The following is a 22,061-nucleotide window of genomic DNA, read 5'->3' as shown; positions in this document are numbered from 1 at the left end:
ATATCACTTAAAACCTGTAAAGCTACTTTGTATGTGATGTTTATCAATTTCTTGTGACAGTATTTAGCCGCAGGGTCATTTGACTGATCTTTGTCAATAAAAATATAGTAAGCTATCTACAGAATTTGAAATAGATCTTTGTAAACTTTACGATATGAACACTGTCCGCCAAAAGTGGCTGCCGCCGTGATGCAGCTGTACAAACTGGAACAGGAAAGGTGAGGTGACGTAAATTAGTGATGTGCCTTGTGGTATTTGAAAAACTGACTAACTAGTTAATGGAAACATTTAGCTAAAAGATTATTTTCAATAAGTATAATTAATTACTGCATTATTTTAGGTAACTAACCTTTTGTGCGCACATTAATTTCCTTTGTGCGCTGGTTGAAAAACATGTGTGCATGCACACAGCTTAGAGGGAACATAGGTTCCAAGCTAAAAGCTTCCAGCACCTGTATAACAATGTTATAATGTTATAGAAGGATGTCGCTTTAGAACAGAGATAAGGTGGAATTTCTTTGGTCAGAGAGTGATAAATCTGTGGAATTCATTGCCGCAGATGGCTGCAAAGGTCAAGTTATTGGATACGTTTAAAGTAGTGGTTGATAGGTTCTAAATTAATGAGGGTGTCAAAAGTTAGGGGGAGGAGGCAAGAGAATGGGGTTGAAAGGGAAATAAATTAGCCATGATGAAATAGCAAAACTGATTTGATAGACTGAATTGCCTAATTCTGCCCCTATATCTGATGGCCTTGTGTTAGATAAGCAATTTGTGTCCATAGCTAATGTTAATGAAGGTCAGGGTATGGATGTCAAAAAAGAGAAAGAAAGTACCAAAAATGAATTCTGAGGAGTCTAACCAATAGCATTATAGTACTTGAACAAAAGGTTTTAAGCAAGTGCAGGACAAGCATAGTCGTACAGGGGCAGTGGCCGAAGCTGGGGTTGGAATTGGAATCTAGAGAGAAGTAAGCATGGATAAAATCCCTTTTTCACCGTCAGTGTGCTCAGGTCACTGGGGCTAAGTGAATGAATCAGAAAGAGTTGAACATATGAGTGGAAGGCAATATTACAGAGCAGTACAGAGCAATTATAAAGTAGGCAACAAGGTAGAACCAAAGGTTAGGTCAAAAGTGTTTACATTTTCAGGAAAAAGTTGAATTTGATAAGAAGAGAAATATCCTAATTGGCTGCTTTGAATATTCAGGACTAGAACTTATGGATGAATAAATGGTAAATAATCTCTGCTGAAAGTAATCCACTTCAATTCAAGGTTGCAAGTTACTGTGCATTAGCTCTTACATTCTGAGACATGCAAAATGGCACATCAAGATAAATGGATGGCAGCCAGATGTGGACCACTTGCTTCATGAAGCTACCATTACTGATGACAAAATGCACTATCCCTTAAGCCCTATAGCAATGGCAATGAGTCCTAATTCCAAAGGCAATATGTTACAGAGAGCAGACCTGCTGTTCAAGTACCTTGAACCATTTAAACAACATTGATGAGACATCTGAGCATTTTCTTGCCCTTACAGAACCTATGTATCTCTGAATCTGTTGGGTAACTAGCAGGACAGGAAACAGTCAGATTTCCTAAGTAACACCAACAAAATGCTGGAAGAACTCAGCAGGCAGGCAGCATCTATGGAAAAGAGTAAACAGTTGATGTTTTGGGTCGAGACCCTTCTTCAGGACTGAGAGGGAAGGTGTGAGGTGCTTGAGTTAAAAGATGGGGATTTGGATTTCCAGCATCTGCAGATTTTTTTGAGTCAGGTTTCCTGCTGAGGGTACTTGTATGGGTTAATGTGCTTTGAATGCTTTCCCTGTCAACTGTAATAAACGGAGAGCAACTGGTGTCATAGGCCTTGATTTCATGTGAAGTGATAAACTGTGTAGATTATTCCTCAGTTTCTGAGGAGGCACGTTTTGGAAACATATCTTCGTCAAATATATCTATTGTTTTATCACATATTGTATGTTGTCTGATTAAATTTCTAGAGTGATATAGCGGATGTGCCAAATGACAACACCAAAAATGACAAAAAAGGGAGAACTAATACCACCAAAGCAAGTGTAACACCACAAACCAGCTCAGAACTGAGGCAGAACTCGACTTCTGGCCAAGGGGTTGGAAATGATGCTAAGAAAGGTGACAACCAAGAGAGTAATCTATCTTTGAAGAATTTATCATCAATTGTTTTGTACGCTCTTAGATTAAAACATATCATCATTATGACTGTGAATATTGAGCAGGACTTCTGGGCAATAATATTCCTTTTACCTTCAGATTTGGGAAATGGTCCATTGTCCAGATACTTTTCACTCAATTTTCTGCGTTTCTGTAGAGTATTTATATATAGCTACCACCAGACTCCGAAGACAATTAAAATTTCAGACTAAGTGCCCTGAATTTTCCATTGATTTTCCAGCAAGCCAAGACCCAAGCTAATACAAAAGCAAGTGATCTGTTACAGCAAAATGTTGAATGGAGCTTTCTCTTGATTCTGCCATCATGTTAAAATATATATCTACACTTACCTACACTGAATCATCACTCAAACAGATGACTGCATTGGTTTCCTTCACGGCATTAACCACAGTTCAATACAATAGGAAGATAATGCAGCTAAATACGTGGCTAAGGAGTTGGTGCAGGAGGGAGGGCTTCATGTTTCTGGACAATCGGGCCTTGTTCCAGGGAAGGTGGGACCTGTTCCGATGGGACGAGTTGCACCTGAGCTGGAAGGGACTAACATCCTTGCGGGAAGGTTTGCTAGTGCTGCTCCGGGGGTTTAAACTAGATTTGCAGGGGGAGGGGAACCAGAGTGTTAGAGCAGATAGTGAGGTGGAGGAGGATAAAGGTCATGCGAGAACTGCAAGTATACTACATGGAGTAAAGCCAGATCTAACATAGAAAGAGGCTTTGAGGAAAAAAGAGAAACAGAATAAAGGATGTAAAGATAGTAAGGTAGAAGGGCTAAAGTGCATGTACTTCAATGCAAGAAGCATCAGGAACGAAGGTGATGAACTGAGAGCTTGGATACATACATGGAATTATGATGTAGTGGCCATTACAGAGACTTGGCTGGCACCAGGGCAGGAATGGATTCTCAATATTCCTGGATTTCAGTGCTTTAAAAGGGATAGAAAGGGGGGAAAAGGGGAGGAGAGGTGGCATTACTGGTCAGGGATACTATTACAGCTACAGAAAGGGTGGGTAATGTAGCAGGATCCTCTTTTGAGTCAGTATGGGTGGAAGTCAGGAACAGGAAGGGAGCAGTTACTCTACTGGGGGTATTCTATAGGCCCCCTGGTAGCAGCAGATACAGAGGAGCAGATTGGGAGGCAGATTTTGGAAAGGTGCAAAAATAACAGGGTTGTTATCATGGGTGACTTTAACTTTTCTAATATTCATTGGCACCTGATTAGTCCCAATAGTTTAGATGGGGCAGAGTTTGTTAAGTGTGACCAGGACGGATTCCTGTCACAGTATGTTGACAGGCCAACTAGGGGGAATGCCATGCTAGATTTAGTATTAGGTAACGAACCGGGTCAGGTCACAGATCTCTCAGTGGGTGAGCAACTGGGGGACAGTGACCACCGCTCCCTGGCCTTTAGCACTATCATGGAAAAGGATAGAATCAGAGAGGACAGGGAAATTTTTAATTGGGGAAGGGCAAATTATGAGGCTATAAGGCTAGAACTTGCGGGTGTGAATTGGGATGATGTTTTTGCAGGAAAATGTACTATGGACATGTGGTCATTGTTTAGGGATCTCTTGCAGGATGTTGGGGATAAATTTGTCCCAGTGAGGAGATAAAGAATGGTAGGGTGAAGGAACCATGAGTGACAAGTGAGGTGAAGAATCTAGTCAGGTGGAAGAAGGCAGCATACGTGAGGTTTAGGAAGCAAGGATCAGATGGGTCTATTGAGGAATATAGGGTAGCAAGAAAGGAGCTTAAGAAGGGGCTGAGGAGAGCAAGAAAGGGGCATGAGAAGGCCTTGGCGAGTAGGGTAAAGGAAAACCCCAAGGCATTCTTCAATTATGTGAAGAACAAAAGGTTGGCAGGAGTGAAGATAGGACCAATTAGAGATAAAGGTGGGAAGATGTGCCTGGAGGCTGTGGAAGTGAGCGAGGTCCTCAATGAATACTTCTCTTCGGTATTCACCAATGAGAGGAAACTTGATGATGGTGTGGACAATATGAGTGAGGTTGATGTTCTGGAGCATGTTGATATTAAGAGAGAGGAGGTGTTGGAGTTGTTAAAATACATTAGGACGGATAAGTCCTTGGGGCCTGACGGAATATTCCCCAGGCTACTCCACGAGGCGAGGGAAGAGATTGCTGAGCCTCTGGCAAGGATCCTTATGTCTTCATTGTCCACGGGAATGGTACCAGAGGATTGGAGGGAGGCAAATGTTGTCCCCTATTTCAAAAAAGGTAGTAGGGGTAGTCCGGGTAATTATAGACCAGTAAGCCTTACGTCAGTGGTGGGAAAGCTGTTGGAAAAGTTTCTTAGAGATAGGATCTATGGACATTTAGAGAATCATGATCTGATAGGGACAGTCAGCATGGCTTTGTGAAGGGCAGATCGTATCTAACAAGCCTGATAGAGTTCTTTGAGGAGGTGACCAGGCATATAGATGAGGGTAGTGCAGTGGATGTGATTTACATGGATTTCAGTAAGGCATTTGACAAGGTTCCACACAGTAGGCTTATTCAGAAAGTCAGAAGGCATGGGATCCAGGGAAGTTTGGCCAGGTGGATTCAGAATTGGCTTGCCTGCAGAAAGCAAAGGGTTGTGGTGGAGGGAGTACATTTGGATTGGAGGGTTGTGACTAGTGGTGTCCCACAAGGATTGGTTCTGGGACCTCTACTTTTCATGATTTTTATTAACGACCTGGATGTGGGGGTAGAAGGGTGGGTTGGCAAGTTTGTAGACAACACAAAGGTGGGTGGTGTTGTGGATAGTGTAGAGGATTTGTCGAAGATTGCAGAGAGACATTGATAGGATGCAGAAGTGGGCTGAGAAGTGGCAGATGGCGTTCAGCCCGGAGAAGTGTGAGGTGGTACACTTTGGAAGGACAAACTCCAAGGCAGAGTACAAAGTAAATGGCAGGATACTTGGTAGTGTGGAGGAGCAGAGGGATCTGGGGGTACATGTTCACAGATCCCTGAAAGTTGCCTCACAGGTGGATAGGGTAGTTAAGAAAGCTTATGGAGTGTTAGCTTTCATAGGTTGAGAGATAGAGTTTAAGAGTCACGGGGTAATGATACAGCTCTATAAAACTCTGATTAGGCCACACTTCGAGTACTGTGTCCAGTTCTGGTCGCCTCACTATAGGAAGGATGTGGAAGCATTGGAAAGGGTACGGAGGAGATTCACCAGGATGCTACCTGGTTTAGAGAGGATGGATTATGATCAGAGATTAAGGGAGCTAGGGCTTTATTCTTTGGAGAAGGAGGATGAGAGGAGACATGATAGAGGTGTAAAAGATAATAAGAGGAATAGATAAGAGTGGATAGCCAGCGCCTCTTCCCCAGGGCACCACTGCTCAATACAAGAGGACATGGCTTTAAGGTAAGGGGTGGGAAGTTCAAGGGGGATATTAGGGGAAGGTTTTTTACTCAGAGAGTGGTTGGTGCATGGAATGCACTGCCTGAGTCAGTGGTGGAGGCAGATACACTAGTGAAATTTAAGAGACTACTAGACAGGAATATGGAGGAATTTAAGGTAGAGGGTTATATGGGAGGCAGGGTTTAAGGGTCGGCACAACATTGTGGGCCGAAGGGCCTGTACTGTTCTATGTTTAATAATTTTAAGTATGGGTTAGATATTATTATTTGACCAGAAGACAGTGGAAAAGATGTTGCAAAACTGGATCCTTTTCTGGCTCATTTACTCACAGTGGCAATTATAACTGGCTTATGAGATGCTTGTGCGATCTGCCTATTACTGTTACAACCACTCCAGTATAAAAGTTAATATAAATGCCCACAGCTGTCTTTGGCACCACCATTGTAGCTGTGGTGACCAAACACAGTTCAGAATATTTGTGAAAGGTTGCATAGTTACAGTGCAGCCTATTTCAATTTCAGAATTCATAGACCTCTGATCAACAAAATGGTGTGTGTAGCTAGTATTTAAACTATTATATAATTAATAGAAGATTATTAGAAAATATTAGAAGACGTTACAGGATGCTTACCAATTTCAGGTGCTTATAATTTTCACATACCTTTTGAATTCTTTACTACAGATAAAATAGGGGGAAATAAGTAATTGAAAATATTTCACCTGGAAAACAAAACATACAATGTTTTTATCTCCCGGGTAGATAAGTAACTATATGTAAATATTTTAAATGTAAAACAGCATGAAGCAACTCCCTGAGTTTAAGTGGCCAAACTCCAACAAAGTTATTAATATTGTCACATAGTTTGGAAGGTTGAGCTCTAATCCAGGTGAGCACCACAGAAGTAAACATGAGTCCTATGGGTTGCTGATCTCCATCCTTAATTTCCCAAGTGCACTTACTGTTAGCCATGAAATATCTTAATATCATAAGTAAGTCTTTTATATCCTTGCAATGCAGTCTAATTTAATTGTTAATATAATTGAGAAAGTGTTTTAGATGTGCTTAATAATGAGTGTTTGATTTTTTTTTCCCCTCCCACCACTCCATCCCTCCCAGATATAACACTGGTACCTCAGGTGAATATTGAGGATTTAAAGCAAATGAAGGTAATTTTGATGCAATATTTTAGAAACTACAATTATTTTGATGTTATATTAATATGTCACATGATACCTTTCCTTTTGCCTCGCTGAGCACCAATCCAATGAACAGGAGCATCTCCTATCAAACTGTTAGTAGTCAAGGATCTATTACTTCTCTGTGTCAAGAGGCAATATGTTACATTTACCGTGGCTGTGGCATCACAGTACGGCTGGATCTGTGATAATTGAATGTTACCAAACAGAAATACATATTTTATTAGATATAACTTCTCAAAAGGAAGCACCAAGGCCTAATGTATCCCTGATGTGACTTTTGCACAAAGCACAGGCCACAGGTCAAATACAGAGAGCCAAATGTTGTAAATAATCTGAAATTTGTGACCTTCCTCGTGGGTGGTGCTAAACTGTTAATCATATAAACTGAGCAAATGATCAAAAGGTTCTCTTTCTTGATAATCATGCAATATTTTTCCATCTTCAATCAGTATCATAAAATCTTCATGTCAGAGAGTGGGTCTTCATTAAAGCACAAAAACAAAGTAAAATTGAATGCTATTGTCCAGACTTCATTTTATGTTGTCTTGAGGCTATGAAAGTTGAGGCAATAATCTCTTGGAATGATTTATATAGTGCTGGTCAGGATTTAAAACCTAGAGAAGCCAATGGAGTGGCAAGTTAGCATTCTGAACATCAAAAGAGGAAACAAGTTACTTCGAGTTTTGGCTAGAGATCACAGGGCTGATGATCTCAGTATTGATTGCGGTAGAGATACAGGTATCCGCCATATGGAAAGTTTAAACTATTGATGCTGCTGCAGTATTCAAGATCATGGGAGATTCCCAACTTAAGACCTCGCGCTTCTTATAGTTCCAGAGTATCAAGGCCAATCATGTTCTTTTGAAGTGTAGTTACTATTGAGGAATGTTTAATACTATGCCACGTGCTCATTTATATTGAGCATTGTCTGAGAAAGTAACCCGTATGACTGATTCTAGCCAGAACCAGTCATTAAGATGATTAAGATCACATGTGACCTAAATGGCTCAGTATATTCAAGAGAGAAAGGATCTGTGATTTAGTATATATAATTTGTTTTGCAAGCCTTCACATAATTTTTCTCCGCTGTTGGCAAGCTGCCATTTATTCTGCGCTGTGTTTGGTTTATGCTTACCTAATTCTGAATTCCTACCCTTTAATCCTACCTCAAAGTGATGTTGGGAAGATCTGAAAGAAAATTGTTCTCTGAAATAGAAAACCATCTTTTAGTAGGCTTGACAAAAAAAGAGGGAGATTTTGTTTCCAGGGAATCACTTAGGATGTACAGCACCAAAGCAGGTCTTTCAACACAACAAATCTGTTCTGGTCATTTTAGCGCCCATCTTTTCTCATCTGAATCTATCAGAATAAATCACCAATCCTTTCTCTCTTGTTTTCTATACATTTAACTACTCATATTAAATGTACCCTTAATCATCTGGTTAACATCAATTACATGGGTCACTCTCCCAGTTACTTTACTGGCTGATGCATGTCACAGCCTTACATGACAAAACATGGTCAATCATAATTCAGTTGAATAGATTGCTTGTTCCAATGCAGGCTGAGAGCATGAGTTTTGTTGCTCATTTTATTCAGTAAAATTTAATGTATAATAGGGTTATGGAGGTAAAATGATTAATTTTTTTTACAGAATGAGGAATTGGGTTGGAGTAGGTTAATAGTTATTAATAGGGTAAGGAAGAAACCAGTGGAAAAGACATACTGAGGGCATTTTGTTTATACATGTAAATTTGTATTCTTGTTTTAATCTTTATTGGTTTAGGGCTCATGCAATAAGGTTTAAGCATCCTTGCAGTAATAATATTTATTTTTGTATCTCAATGTGAAGAAAATATGCATCAGGCTATTGGTTAGAACGACATAGAGCTCATTAAGACTGTCAGTACTGTTAAAGGTAAAAAGAAAACTGCATGTCCTTTTTTATAACCTTGTCATTTTTGTGTGCAGTGAATAAAATGAAAATAATGACCAGTTTGCAAAGGAAAGCATAAAAACAATTAGGTTGCTGTTACAACAAAGCAATGGAATAATGGATTATGATCATTTTAAATCGAAAAAGGACATAATCTGGGATTCTCATTGTGATTATGTTCCTTTTTCAACTGCAAACAAATTGTTTCATTATTTGTTATTGTAGGCCTATTTAAAACTGCAGAAGAAACAACAAAAAGAGCTGAGTGCATTAAAGAAAAGGCATGCCAAGGTATGTATGCATCATTAATATTTCTTTCGCATACAAAGTTTGTAGGTGTTGCTGGCTGCCATTTGTTGCACTTTTTTGGGGTATGTAAAAGTCCACCTGTGCATGTGTAGACCGCAAACAGTGTGGAGCACTTGTACATCGCTGAGAAATATACCTAGACGTCACAATCTATGCCGGAGTGTTTTAATGTATTGCTGAGCAGATGCACTGTGAACCAGTGATAAAAATCAGACTTGGATATCCGTTTAATAAGATCAACATTTTCATCAGCTTTTCAACGTTAATAAAAGGTGTTTCATGCAGCAGAAAAAAATGTATTAGGTCACAATTGCATTTATTCAAGCGACCAATTCTGTCATGTACTTAATTCTAGCTAGCAATAACTTGAACAAAGGATAAAAGATTTTAAAGCAATATTAGACCAAATGTTTTTTAATTTTATTTTTCCAACTTTACCCATCTGTTCCGTACCTCAAGGTTTTGACATCAGCTGGCCTCCAACTGCCTCCCAATCTTTTCCAAAGCCAGTTGAGGAAGTTGAATGCATGATGAAGTGCTGAGAGAATGCTGCAGTGTTCTGGCCTGTCCTTTGAACAAGGCTCTATTTGCTTTATCACAGTAATGCAGATTTTCTATATTTTTATTATAAATGTACAGAGGAGCTTTTTCTGGTATCTTAATCCATTTACCTGAATTAAATGAGATCAAGTTACAGATCGTGGATTGAGCTGGGATCCTCCTTATTCTCTGTTGGAAGATTATTCACTGAGTGAATGTGCTGACCTTCAGGGCCATTCACTATGAACATTATTAACATGGATTTGAAGGCTGAAAGCTGTGACTGTAAATGCTTAATATTACAGTGTAGAAGTTAGATTTAATGACAAAAGGAAAAGGTTTATGCATTTGTTATAACAACGGTCTGAGGAGCAGTCCAGATTTTCTCAGTCATAGTGACAAACAATGGTACTGCAGAGACACTTCAAGCATGAATCATGTCTAAATAGCACCGAGTGCTGACCTTGCTTTAATTTCATGGGTCAGCACTCATGTTAATGTTTCAGGTGAACTTGGCGAAAGTTTGTCCTTGAGAGTGGAATGTTGGGAAGTAGTGCATTGCAGTAGCCTTTTAGGCTAGGGGAAAGCATCACTGACACTGCTATTGGGACAGAAAAGAAAATTCCCAGAAGTAAATGACTGCTGGCTTCATGGGAGGACAGCGTGCCCCAGTGTCCTTCAATGTAGTGAAAACAAATGCTGCATGAGGAAGGCATGCAGAGAAGTAAAGCATTGTTTGACTTTGAGCAACCCACACAGGGCAACAGAAGAACAGGGATAAAGTTCAAGATAAGTTAATTATGGAAGCACATATATGCAACCCTGAGATTCATTTTCCTGGGGTCATACTCATAAAATCCACATTAGAACAATAACCATGATAAAATCAATGAAAGACCACACCAACTGGGTGTTCTACTAGTGTGTAAAAGACAGTAAACTGTGCAAATACAAAAATAAAGAAATAATGATAATAAATAAATAAGCAATAAATATTGAGAATGTGAGATGAAGAGTCCTTGAAAGTAAGCTGAAAATGGAAGAGATGTGGGTGAGGGTAGCTCCACCATCAACACTGCCCTCATTGGCATCTCTTCCATTTTGTGCACATCTGCTCTCACCCCATCCTCCTGCCGCCACTCCAGGGATAGGGTTCCTCTTGTCCTCACCTACCATGCCACAAGCCTCCACATCCAGCACATAATTCTTCATAACTTCCACCATCTCCAATGGTTTTCCCTCCCCTCCACTTTTCACTTTCCGCAGTGATCGCTTCCTACGCGACTCTCTTGTCCGTTCGTCCCTGCCCACTGATCTCTCTCCTGGCATTTATCCTTGCAAGCAGAACAAATGCCACGCCTGCCTCTACACCTCCTCCCTCACTACCATTCAGGGCCCCACACAGTCCTCCCATATGAGGCAACACTTCACCTGTGAGTCTGTTGTGGTCACCTACTGTATCTGCTGCTCCTGATATGATCTCCTGTATATCAGTGAGGCCTGATGTAGATTGGGAGACCATTTCATCAAGCACCTTCACTCCATCCACCATAAAGAACGCGATTTCCCTGTGGCTGCCTATTTCAATTCTAATTCCCATTCCAATTCGGACATGTCAATCCATGGCTTCCTCATGAGATCACACTCAGGTTGGATGAGCAACACCTTATATTCTGTCTGGGTAGCCTCCAACCTGATGGCATGTGCATTGATTCTCAAACTTTTGGTAATTGCACCACCATACCTTCACCATTCCCATATCTGTTTCTCCCTCTCACCTTCTTGCCTGCCCATCACTTCCCTCTGGTGCTCCTCCCCTTCCCTTTCTTTTATGGTCTTCTGCCCTCTTCTATCAGATTGCCCCTTTTTCGGTCCTTTATCTCTTTAACCAATCAACTTTCCTGCTGTTTATTTCACCCCCTCCCCCTCTCCGGGTTTCACCAATCACCTGCTACATTGTACTACTTTCGCTCCTCCACCTACCTTATTCTGACTTCTTCCCTTCCTTTCCAGTCCTGATGAAGTGTCTCGGTCCAAAACGTTGACTTTTTGGTCTTTTCCACAGATGCTCCCTGGCCTGCTGAGTTCCTCCAGAATTTCGTGTGTGTAGCTTATTGGTTAGTTTTGAGGGGATGATGGTATTGAATGCCAAGCTGTAGTTGATAAACAGCATCCTGATGTAGGCATCTTTGCTATCCAGATGTTCCAGAGTTGAGTGAAGAGCCAGTGAGATGGCATCTGCTGTGGACCTGTTATACAGTAGGTAAATTGGAGCTGATCCAAGTCATTTCTCAGGCAGGAGTTGATATGTTTCATCACCAACCTCTCAAAACACTTCATCACTATGGATGTAGATGCTAGAGGATGATAGTCATTGAGGCAGGTTTCCACATTCTTCCTAGGCACCGATATAACTGAAGCCTGCTTGAAGAAGGTGAGTACCTCAGACTACCGAAGCAAGAGCTTAAAAATATTAGTGAACAGTCTGGCCGATTGATCAGCACAGGTCATTAGTACTTGGCCAGGAACTCCATCTGGGCCGGACCTTTTCGTGGTTTCACCCTCCTGAAGGATGCTTGCATATCGACCTCAGAGACTGAAATCACAGAATCGTCCAGGGTCTGAGGGAGTTCATGATGATTCCTCCATGTTTTGATGGTTAAAGTGAGCATAGAAGGTATTGAGCACATCTGAAAGTGAAGCCCTGTTGTCACCTATGTCATTTGATTTTTCTTTATAAGAGGTAGTAGCATTCTAGCCCTGCCACAACTGTTGAGCATCCTTCATTGATTCAAGTTTAGTCCGGATTTGCCACTCTGCCCGTGAGGTGACTTTCTGGAGATTGTACCTGGATGTAATCTTCTTGGGCTCCAGACTTGAATGCCTCTAATTTGTCCCACAACAGATTGTGGATCTCATGGGTCACCTTTGGCTTCTGACTGGGGAGGATTTTGTAGGGACACGCTCGAATACAACAGTTTTTATAAAGTTCATGACAACCATAGTGTATTCTTTCAGATCCACAGATGAGTCCTTGAATATGGCCCAGTCCACCAACTCGAAACAATTCCATAACCACTCCTCTGCCTTCCCCCGAACACCTCTCTGTTGTCCTAATCTCTGGAGCCTTGCTCTTTAGCCTTTGCCTGTATGCAGATAGGAGAAGGACAGACAAGTGATCAGATTTCCCAAAGTACAATCTGGGCATGGAATGGTAGGCATTCCTTATCTTAACATTGCTATGATCTAATGTGTTGGGACCTCTCATGCTACAGGTTATATGCTGATGGTAATTGGGCAAGGATTTCTTCAAACAAGCCTTATTAAGTCCCTAACTATGATTTGAAATAAGTTGGGGTGGATTGTTTCTTGTTTGGTTATGGCATCATCTCTTGGAAAAATAGAATGAACGACGTTTAACTGTTAGGTGTACAAGGTCGGGGAAACATGAGTTTGATTAAACTGCCACATCAGAGCATTACCCGAGAGTTTATCATGAAACACACACCTCCATCTTCTGCCTTTTCCGAATCAGCAGTTTGGTTCACCCTGTCAATTGTGAAGCCTTCAGGTCTGATTGTCTATCTGGCATTCTGGGAGTAAGCCACGTCTCAGTTAAACATAGAACACAACAATCTCTCATTTCCCTTCGATAGAGCAATCTTGCCCTCAGGTCCTCAGTTTTGTTCTTCAGCCACTGCACATGATCATTGTAATCAGATACCTCATCATCTGCATTCACTGCTAGAAATAGCTGATCATGTTACCAGGTGAAGGAAAATGAAAAGAAGCACCTGTACCTCTCAATAATGCACTGTGTTCACTTACAATAGACTCTCTTTTACATTCTATTAAGTATTTTAATGGCATATCATTGAAGTTTGTGGCTCAAAGAGAGAACAGTGACCTTACATGGTATATAACTGTCTGATGCACAATTGCCTGTAAAGTTATTCAGATCATGTTTTACAGATTGTATATCCTTGTGCTATGAACCTGTTTATTTTTCCCCCCAAGATAAAGAAGCCCACTGTAGCGATATGCAGAAGTCCAATAGGGGTAGATACCTGCACTTTCAGTCCCAGCAGGAGTCAGTGCCAGATCTTGGGATCATCTGCTTCATTCTTCCCTGTCATTTTGTTCCTACTTTGACTACAATGATCGTCCAACTTCTACCCTTCCTAAAGTGTCCCTGAGGAACAACAGCCACTAGCTGTAAAGATGCCACCAGCATTGCACAGCAGATTTCATCATTTACTCTGCTCCACATCCAGTTTTAGTGCAGCAGAACTATGTCCAATAACCTCACTGCTCTTGGACTCAGTGCCCTATCAAATGAAAAATATTAGTCCATATGCCTTCTTCATCACTTATCTGCTTGTCATCCCTTTGTTACTTAGGACCTTACCTTTCATTTTGCATGTCCTAGCCTCATATGTACTCCCAAAATGCATAACATCACATTCCACAGGCATCATCTCAGATGTATTAGATACTCTGATCTTACTTGCGTTTGTGCTTCTAGTTGCTGGGGACTACAGAGGCCAGCAAAAGGTACAGAGAGAGTGGGAGGGATAGCTATGGAGAAATGTGAAAACAAAGATGCAAATTTCCCAAATGGAGAAGCTTGAAGTTTAGTTTAAGATGTCAATCGAAGGCATTATGGTAAGACAGGAGTACACATATGCACACAAATGTTTGCTGAGAAGTAGCTTGGTGAACACGTTGTTTAGGAAAGGTGTGCAGCTTCTATCAAAGGCATCCGGAGTGCTTTACTGGCACGGGGGAACTTCCAGTCAAAGGTGTTGTATTTGTAGAGGGATGAGACAAGATGTACACAGAGTTAAGATGTGGTAAGCAAGAGAAGTCCTGCAGTATGAGGATGGCATGGAATGGCAGAGAAGGCCCTGCGGTGTCACTCAGTCATCTTGTGGCATCCAGAGGTTCCATCCACATACATTACCCTGGTAAGATAAAGTAGCATGGTCATATTACATCATGACCCCCCACTCTCTTCTGGGGGATGTGGGATCTGTACAAAATGGATGTGTTGCACCTGAACCAGAAGGGGACCAATAGTCTTGTGGGCAGGTTTGTTAGAGCTGTCGGGAAGGATTTAAACTAATTTGGCATGGCAATGGGAACTGGAATGAAGGGACTCCAGATAGGACGTATGGTAAAAAAGCAAATTGCTCATTTGGATGTGGAATCAGGACAATGTCAGAAACAAGAAGAAAAGATAATTGATTTCAGGATCAGCCCTACATCCAAAATAATGTTGAAAATGTAATATATACTGCAAAGACCAAATATTGACCTGCCACTTTGCTCTCCTGTTGTGCCAACAGAATGGGTGCTGGCAGAGAAGAAGAAGAGTACTTAGCAAAACATTTGCACTGTCACGTTTCAGTGGTACAGTGCATTAGGTGTTAGGTAACGAACCAGAGGCAATTAGGGAGCTTAAGGTAAAGGAATCCTTAGGAGACAGCAATCACAATATGATTGAATTCAGTTTGAAGTTTGATAAGGAGAAAGTAAAGTCTGATGTAGCAGTACTTCAGTGGAGTAAAGGAAACTACAGTGGTATGAGAGAGGGGATGGCCAAAGTAAATTGGAAGGAAATGCTGGCAGAGGTGACAGCAGGGCAGCAATGGCTTGAGTTTCTGGGAAAAATAAGGAAGGTTCAGGATAGGTGTATTCCAAAAACAAAGAAATATTCAAACGGCAATGTAGTACAGCCATGACTGACAAGGACAGTCAAGCTAATGCAAAAGCAAAAGGGAGGGCATACAACAAAATAAAAATTAGCGGGAAGATTTAGGATTGGGAAGCTTTTTAAAACAGAGCAACTAAAAGAATAATTAAGAGGGAAAAGATGAAATGTGAAAGCAAGCTAGCAAACAATATCAACGTGGATAGAAAAAGCTTCTTCAAGTATATAAAAAATAAAAGAGAGATGAGAGTGGATATAGGACCGCTAGAAAATGAGGCTGGAGCAATAATGGGGACATGGAGATGGCAGATGATCTAAATGAGTATTTTGCATCAGTCTTCACTGTGGAAGACACTAGCAGTTTTCCAGGTGTTGAAGGGTGTGAGGGAAGAGAATTGAGTGCAGTTACTATTACAAGGGAGAAGGTGCTCAAAAAGCTGCAAAACCTGAATGTGCATAAGTCACCTGAACCAGATAAGTAGTGATCTTTCAAATATCATCATACTGGCATGGTTCCGGAGGACTGGAAAATTGCAAATGTCATTCCACCCTTTAAGATAGGAGGAAGGCAGCAGAAAGGAATTTATAGACCAGGTAGCCTGTCCTCAGTGGTTGGGAAGATGTTGAAGCCAGTTGTTAAGGATGCGGTTATGGAGTACTTGATGACACAGGACAAAGTCAGCATGGTTTCTTGAAGGGAAAATCCTGCCTGACAAACCTGTTGGAATTCTTTGAGGAGGTTACAAGTAGGATAGATAAAGGGGATGCAGTGGATGTTGTGTATTTGAACTTTCAGAAGGCCTTTGACAAGGTACCACACATGAGGCTGCCTACCAAGTTAAGAGCCTGTGGTATTACAGGAAAGTTACTAGCATTGTCAGACCATTGGCTGATTGGTAGGAGGCAGCGAGAAAGAACAAAAGGATCCTTTTCAGGTTGGTTGACAATGACTAGCAGTGTTCTGCAGGGGTTGGAGTTGGGATCACTTATTTTTATGCTGTATATCAATGATTTAGATGATGGAATAGGTGGCTTTTTGCCAAGTTTGCAGATGATGTGAAGATTGGTGGAGGGGAAGGTAACGTTGAGGAAACAGGTAGGCTGGAAGAGGGCTTAGAGAAATTAGGAGAATGGGCAAGAAAGTAGCAAATGAAACACAATGTTGAAAAATGCATGGTCATGCACTTTGGTAGACGAAATAAATGTGCGGACTATTCTCTGTACGGGGAGAAAATCCAAAAATCTGAAATGCAAAGGGACTTGGGAGTCCTTGTGCAGAAGACCCTACAGGTTAACTTATAGGTTAAGTCGTGAGGAACTTAAGTTGCAGTAGGTTATGAAGAAGGTAAATGCAATGTTAGCATTCATTTCAAGTGGTCCAGAATACAAGAACAGGGATGTGATGCTGAGGATTTATAAGGCACTAATGAGGCCTCACCTTGAGTATTGTGAACAATTTTGGGCCCCTCATCTTAGAAAAGATGTGCTGACACTGGAGGGGGTCCAGAGGAGGTTCACAAGGATGATTCTGGGAATGAAAGGGTTATCATATTAGGAATGTTTGATGACTCTGGATCTATACTAGCTGGAATTTAGAAGGATTGGGTGGGGGGGGGATCTCATTGAAATCTTTCAAATATTCTAAGCCCTAGACAGAGTGGATGTGGAAAGTATGTTTCCCATGGTGGGGGAGTCTAGGACAGGAGAGCACAGCCTCAGGAGAGGGGTGTCCATTTAAAACAGATGAATGGAAATGTCTTTAGCCAGAGGGTGGTGAATTTGTTACCACAGGCTAGATCTTTAGGTGCATATAAGACAGAGATTGATAGATTCTTGATTGGACACAGCATCAAAGGTTACGGGGAGAAGACCAGGGAATGGGGCTGAGGAGAGGAAAAAAAGGATCAGCCGTGATTGAATAGCGGAGCAGACTCAATAGGCCAGATGGTCTAATTCTGCTCCTATGTCTTTTGGTCTTAATGCGGGCAGCTGTGATGTGTGTACAACTTGACAGTTGCTCAGCATACCAGTGATGCACTCATTTACTATTTGGAATGCAAATGGACCTATGAAATAGATGCTCCAATCATATCCAAGTTAACTGCAGAGTGCCGTGTCTTCAAACGATCTATTTGCTTCCATGGAAACAAGTAGGAGACCGCTCTTTCGGGGTCAGAAACTACTTTGGTGGTAAAGTGCACTGTCATAAAGGTGTCTTGTGATAACTCAGACAGAAGTGGCTCTGACCTTGAGGTGCTGGATGCCAGTAATCCATATACCGAGTTAGAAAGAAAGCTTTCCTGTTGACATAGGTTAAGGGACTGAGTGATTTGCACATTTTCAGAAGCACTGCTTCCTCTGTTACCATTATGATTCAGAATCCGGTTTATTATCACTAACATATGTCATGAAATTGGTTGTTTTGCAGTAGCGGTACAGTCCAATACAGTGGATAATAAATTACTATGTTGCATTAGAAGTATAAAAAATAAATAATGCAAAAATAGAGTAAAATAGTGAGTTATTTTGAAGTCATGAACTACTCTGGAATCTAATGGCAGAGGTGGGAGAGATGTTCCTGGAATGTTGATCATGTGTCTTTGGGCTCCTGTACCTCCTCCCTAATGGTAGAAATGAGATGAGAACATGTCCTGGTAGTGGCACCAGTTATGCAAAAGGAGGCAAATCAAAGTATTTGTTCCAGAAGAAATTCATGATTTGTTACAGAACTGTACTAGTAATGTCAGTAAATATGCCAGTGGCCGTCTATAATAAATCCATGGCATTTAATGGTTTGCGTGGACTGTTCGGGGACTGCAGACCAGAGCTGACTGGACCATTCTTACACAGAGCCAACATGAATTCAATGCAGTAAATGGCCTCATCATGTGCTACGAAATGCTATAATTTGATTAATTTGCACTATTCAGATGTTTTTCTTTGTAAAGTGATGTTTGCACGGGCTCCGATTTTTTTCACACATGATAGAATATGAAACTCAATCCGTATGTTGCCATATGGGAACTAGCAAGCAGATGTCATTTGCCTTAGGTTCTGCATGACCGAGCAGACTGCAGTTTTCTTTTGCAATTCAACAATGTTGGAAAATTCCCAAAGGGAAAACCAAGCATAAAGTCAGCGGTGAAGGAACGTGTTGCAACTGCAATGCAACTTGCACAGAAATATATTAAATAGTTGGAAATAGCAAACAACACTCATTCCAGAAATCAGTATCGAACTGATGGCACTAAATGTTGTTTTACAGCTTCCCAAATGTCCTTTTTTTTTTGCTAAAACCAAATAACCCTCGAAAATCATTTAACAGATGAGATGAAACTGTAGAAAAGAGACAGAAATTACAGCAGTGGTATAATTACACCATTTTAAAATCTTCTCCAGTTATACAAACAGTTGGATATGTTTTCCATCTGCTTTCTAACTTTATTTAGTAAAGCATTGGGTGAGACCTACCAAAGCCTAAAACATAGTTACAATTGTGATTGCAAGCATTTACAAAGTTTTCAGCAACATGTTTAGCTTCCCCTTCAGTTGATGTCATTGACAAACTCCATGCGCTGTGCCACTGAAATGTGACAGTACAAATGTTTTGCCTAAGTACCCTTGCTCTCTGCCAGCACCGGTTCTGTCAGCACAACAGGAGAGCAAGGTGGCAGGCCAGTGTTTGGTCTTTGCAGTATCTATTACATTTTCAAGAATATTTTGCATATAGGGTTAATCCTGAAATCAGTTATCTTTTCTTCTTGTTTCTGACATTGTCCTGATTCCACATCCACATGAGCAAATTTTCCTGCTATGGGCTGCCAAACCCCACTGAGAGGTAAGCACCCTCATTGCCTCTTCCCTTCAGTGCACTTAAATTAATCTTGGCCAACTGGATACTAAACCCATACCAAGGCACACAAAATACTGGAGGAACTCAACAGGTCAAGAAGTCTCCATTTCTTGCCATCAGTCGTTTGGCTTTCCACTACTGCATTCTTTGCTCTGCAAAATAATTTCCCCTTCAGGTGCAGAGGGTGAATCGGGGATGAGTTCACTTGGCACCTGTATGCCAAGGCATCTGTTTCTTGGGTTCACAGCCAGGGGTAGAAACCTGTTGCAATCCTGGCAGAGGCTAGCACCAACATCTCTGAGTTAGCTCAGTTAAGCTAGAGTCTACAGCGTCAATCAATCTTGTGGAGGAGCAGCATGAATGAGGGTGGAAGGGGGTGGGAAGGAATTATCAATGCATTATTTAAAACTCTTTCAGGCTAAGTAAACTGAGGTGCTACGCATGTCCAAATATCCGAAGAATCTAAGATTTTATTCATGTTCCACCTATTGATGGATTATAGGTCAGAAATCAAAGTATCAATTTAAGGAGTCCTTTGTTAAAGGGAACTAATCTGTAGAGAGGATTAAATATTCACTGTAACTGCAACTTGCAGCCCTCATTGACTGAAGTTTTTGGATCATCTGATAAGAATGATTCATTGCCATTGGCTTATGGCATTATGGATCTATTCATGAAACCTTTATCAATGTATCTGGATCATTGAGTTATGTGCTCTTATTCTTGGTGTCCTTTTGAAGATTCAGTATTATTAAACAGTCCTTACTGTCTGTTTGTGCAAAGACAGAAGTAATAATATGGTTACAGGTCAAGTGGGTCAGCAAAGTACAAATTAAGTTTTGTTGAGTATCATCTGAGCTGCTAATTGGCAGGCCACCTGAAAGTCATTGTTCTGAACAGAAACATCATGTCACCAAGTGTCCCGACCTAATATGGAACCATTAACATATGGAACCATTTTTGAGTGTGTATTAACCTATCAAATCCGTGATCTTTGGTCTTTAATAATAAGTGTGAAAGTTGATGGATTTGGCCACAAAGGCCACATATTGTGACTGTGGAATTAGAGGTGTTGTTTGCACCTCTGCCTTGAACAGTTTAAATAGGCAGACGTGTAAGGAAAAGAGTTTAAATTACACTAATATATTTCATTGTCTTTAAAACGTCTAAATCATGTCTGTGGAGTGTTTTATTTCAGCTGCTACCAATTATTTGAATAGATATCCTTTCGAATTCGCTACTACAATTCTCCGAATCAGAATTGTACAACACAGAAAGAAGCCCCTTTGGTTCACCTATCCATTCTGAGCATGTTGCCCATCAACACTTATCCCATTTATCTGCTGGCATAGATGAGTACAGATCCCAACAACCTCTTAAGAAACTTGATGTAATTCATGATAAAAACATCTAATTTCAATAATTGAACCACCATCATGACCCTACGCGTTCTTTTCCTCCACCAGTGCACAGTTAGTACCATCTGCAAAATGCATTACCATCACTAATCTTGGCTTTTCTGACTGCACCTCCCAAACTCACAATGTCTACATTATGAAGAATATTGCCACTCTCTTCAGGTAACACACATCCTGACTTGGAAGAAAATTAGCTTTTCCTTCATCTTTGCTGGATCTACATCTTGGAACTCAAATTTATGCAATAGTACCATCACCAGAAGGAGTCCATTAGTTCAAGAAGTGGCTCACCACCATCTGTTCAATGACAATTAGGTATATCATCTTTCTAGTTCTGACCTCACTAGCTCATGGCACAGATAGCACAACCTGAGAGCACAACCCTGGAGCCCCTGTCCTTTAACTTAGCACCTAACCCCCTGAACTCACATTGCAGAAACTCATCACCCTTCCTGCCTATGACATTGGTACCTACATGGACCACGTCCACTGGCAGCTCACCCTCCAACTTAAGAATGCGGAGGACTTGACCTGAGATCTCCTGAACCCTGGCACCTGGGAGGCAACACGCCATCTGGGAATCTCATTTCCGTCCACAGAGACACCTTGCTGTTCCCCTAACTAATGAATCCCCTATCAGCACAGCTCGCCTCCTCTTCCTAACCCCACCCCTTCTGAGTTACAGACTCAGATTCGGTGCCCGAGACCTGATCGCTGTCCTCTGCTAGGTCATTCCCCCCCACCCCCTCAAAGGTATCCAAAGTGGTACCCCTGTTGTTGAGGGGGATGGCCACAGAGCTGTTTCACCCCTTTCCCTTTCCTGGCAGTCACCCAGTTTTCTATGTCCTGCTTCTTGGGTGTAACTACTTCTCTGCATGTCCTACCTGGTGCCCATTGTTCCTGTCTTGAACAGTGGAGCAATATTTATTATCCTCCATCCTCTGGCACCTCACCCATGATGAAGGGAGTTTTAAATGCCTCTTTGCCAGTGATCCTGCAGTTTTTGCACTGGCAGATGAGAGCTTGGATTGGATTGTAGTACCCCCTCCAAGCACCGTTTCTGCCCATTACGGTGAGTAGAGTGAACATCGGCAAAATGTATTCTGATGGCTTTACCACTGCTTGAGCATTTCATTTTGTGCATGATCTGCATGACTGCCATGGCAACGCACCCTTAAAGAGAACCATCATTGTGCTCCCAAGCTATGTTCTACAGAATGCTTACAGGCCTGGTAGAAGTGTTTCAAATCTTATGCATGCGATTTTCTTCACCATTAACGTGAAGTCAACATGAGTGAGGGTTGAGTGTCCTGTGGATTGATGAGGATTTACTTTTCTTACAAAGTAACTGTCCGGTGTGTATCTCTGATAGTCGGGCACACTTTTTATCATTTGAGGTTAACAAATTAATATTTGTGGTTGATATATAATTAACAAACTTGAAACAGTACAAGTTGATGTATAATTTACAAGTTGAAGATAAAAGGCATTCTGACCTTCAGTGCCAG

The 22,061-nt window shown here is 41.3% G+C and overlaps 1 protein-coding gene across 14 annotated transcripts in view; it reads left to right on the top strand.

Moving 5' to 3' along the window:
* Nucleotides 1–22,061, top strand: part of plcb4a (phospholipase C, beta 4a) — a 568,665-nt gene that overhangs the window by 458,539 nt on the left and 88,065 nt on the right. For all 14 annotated transcript variants that reach the window (XM_072265513.1, XM_072265516.1, XM_072265515.1 and 11 more), the window contains 3 exons: nt 2,004–2,154; nt 6,702–6,751; nt 8,946–9,011. In XM_072265513.1, coding sequence (XP_072121614.1) covers nt 2,004–2,154; nt 6,702–6,751; nt 8,946–9,011 — 267 coding nt within the window. The remainder of the gene's footprint in view (nt 1–2,003; nt 2,155–6,701; nt 6,752–8,945; nt 9,012–22,061) is intronic.

Source organism: Mobula birostris, chromosome 8 (genome assembly GCF_030028105.1).
Source record: "Mobula birostris isolate sMobBir1 chromosome 8, sMobBir1.hap1, whole genome shotgun sequence".
NCBI lineage: Eukaryota > Metazoa > Chordata > Chondrichthyes > Myliobatiformes > Myliobatidae > Mobula > Mobula birostris.
The sequence above is the reverse complement of the archived record's forward strand: the minus strand, read 5'-3'. Positions and strand labels throughout refer to the sequence as shown.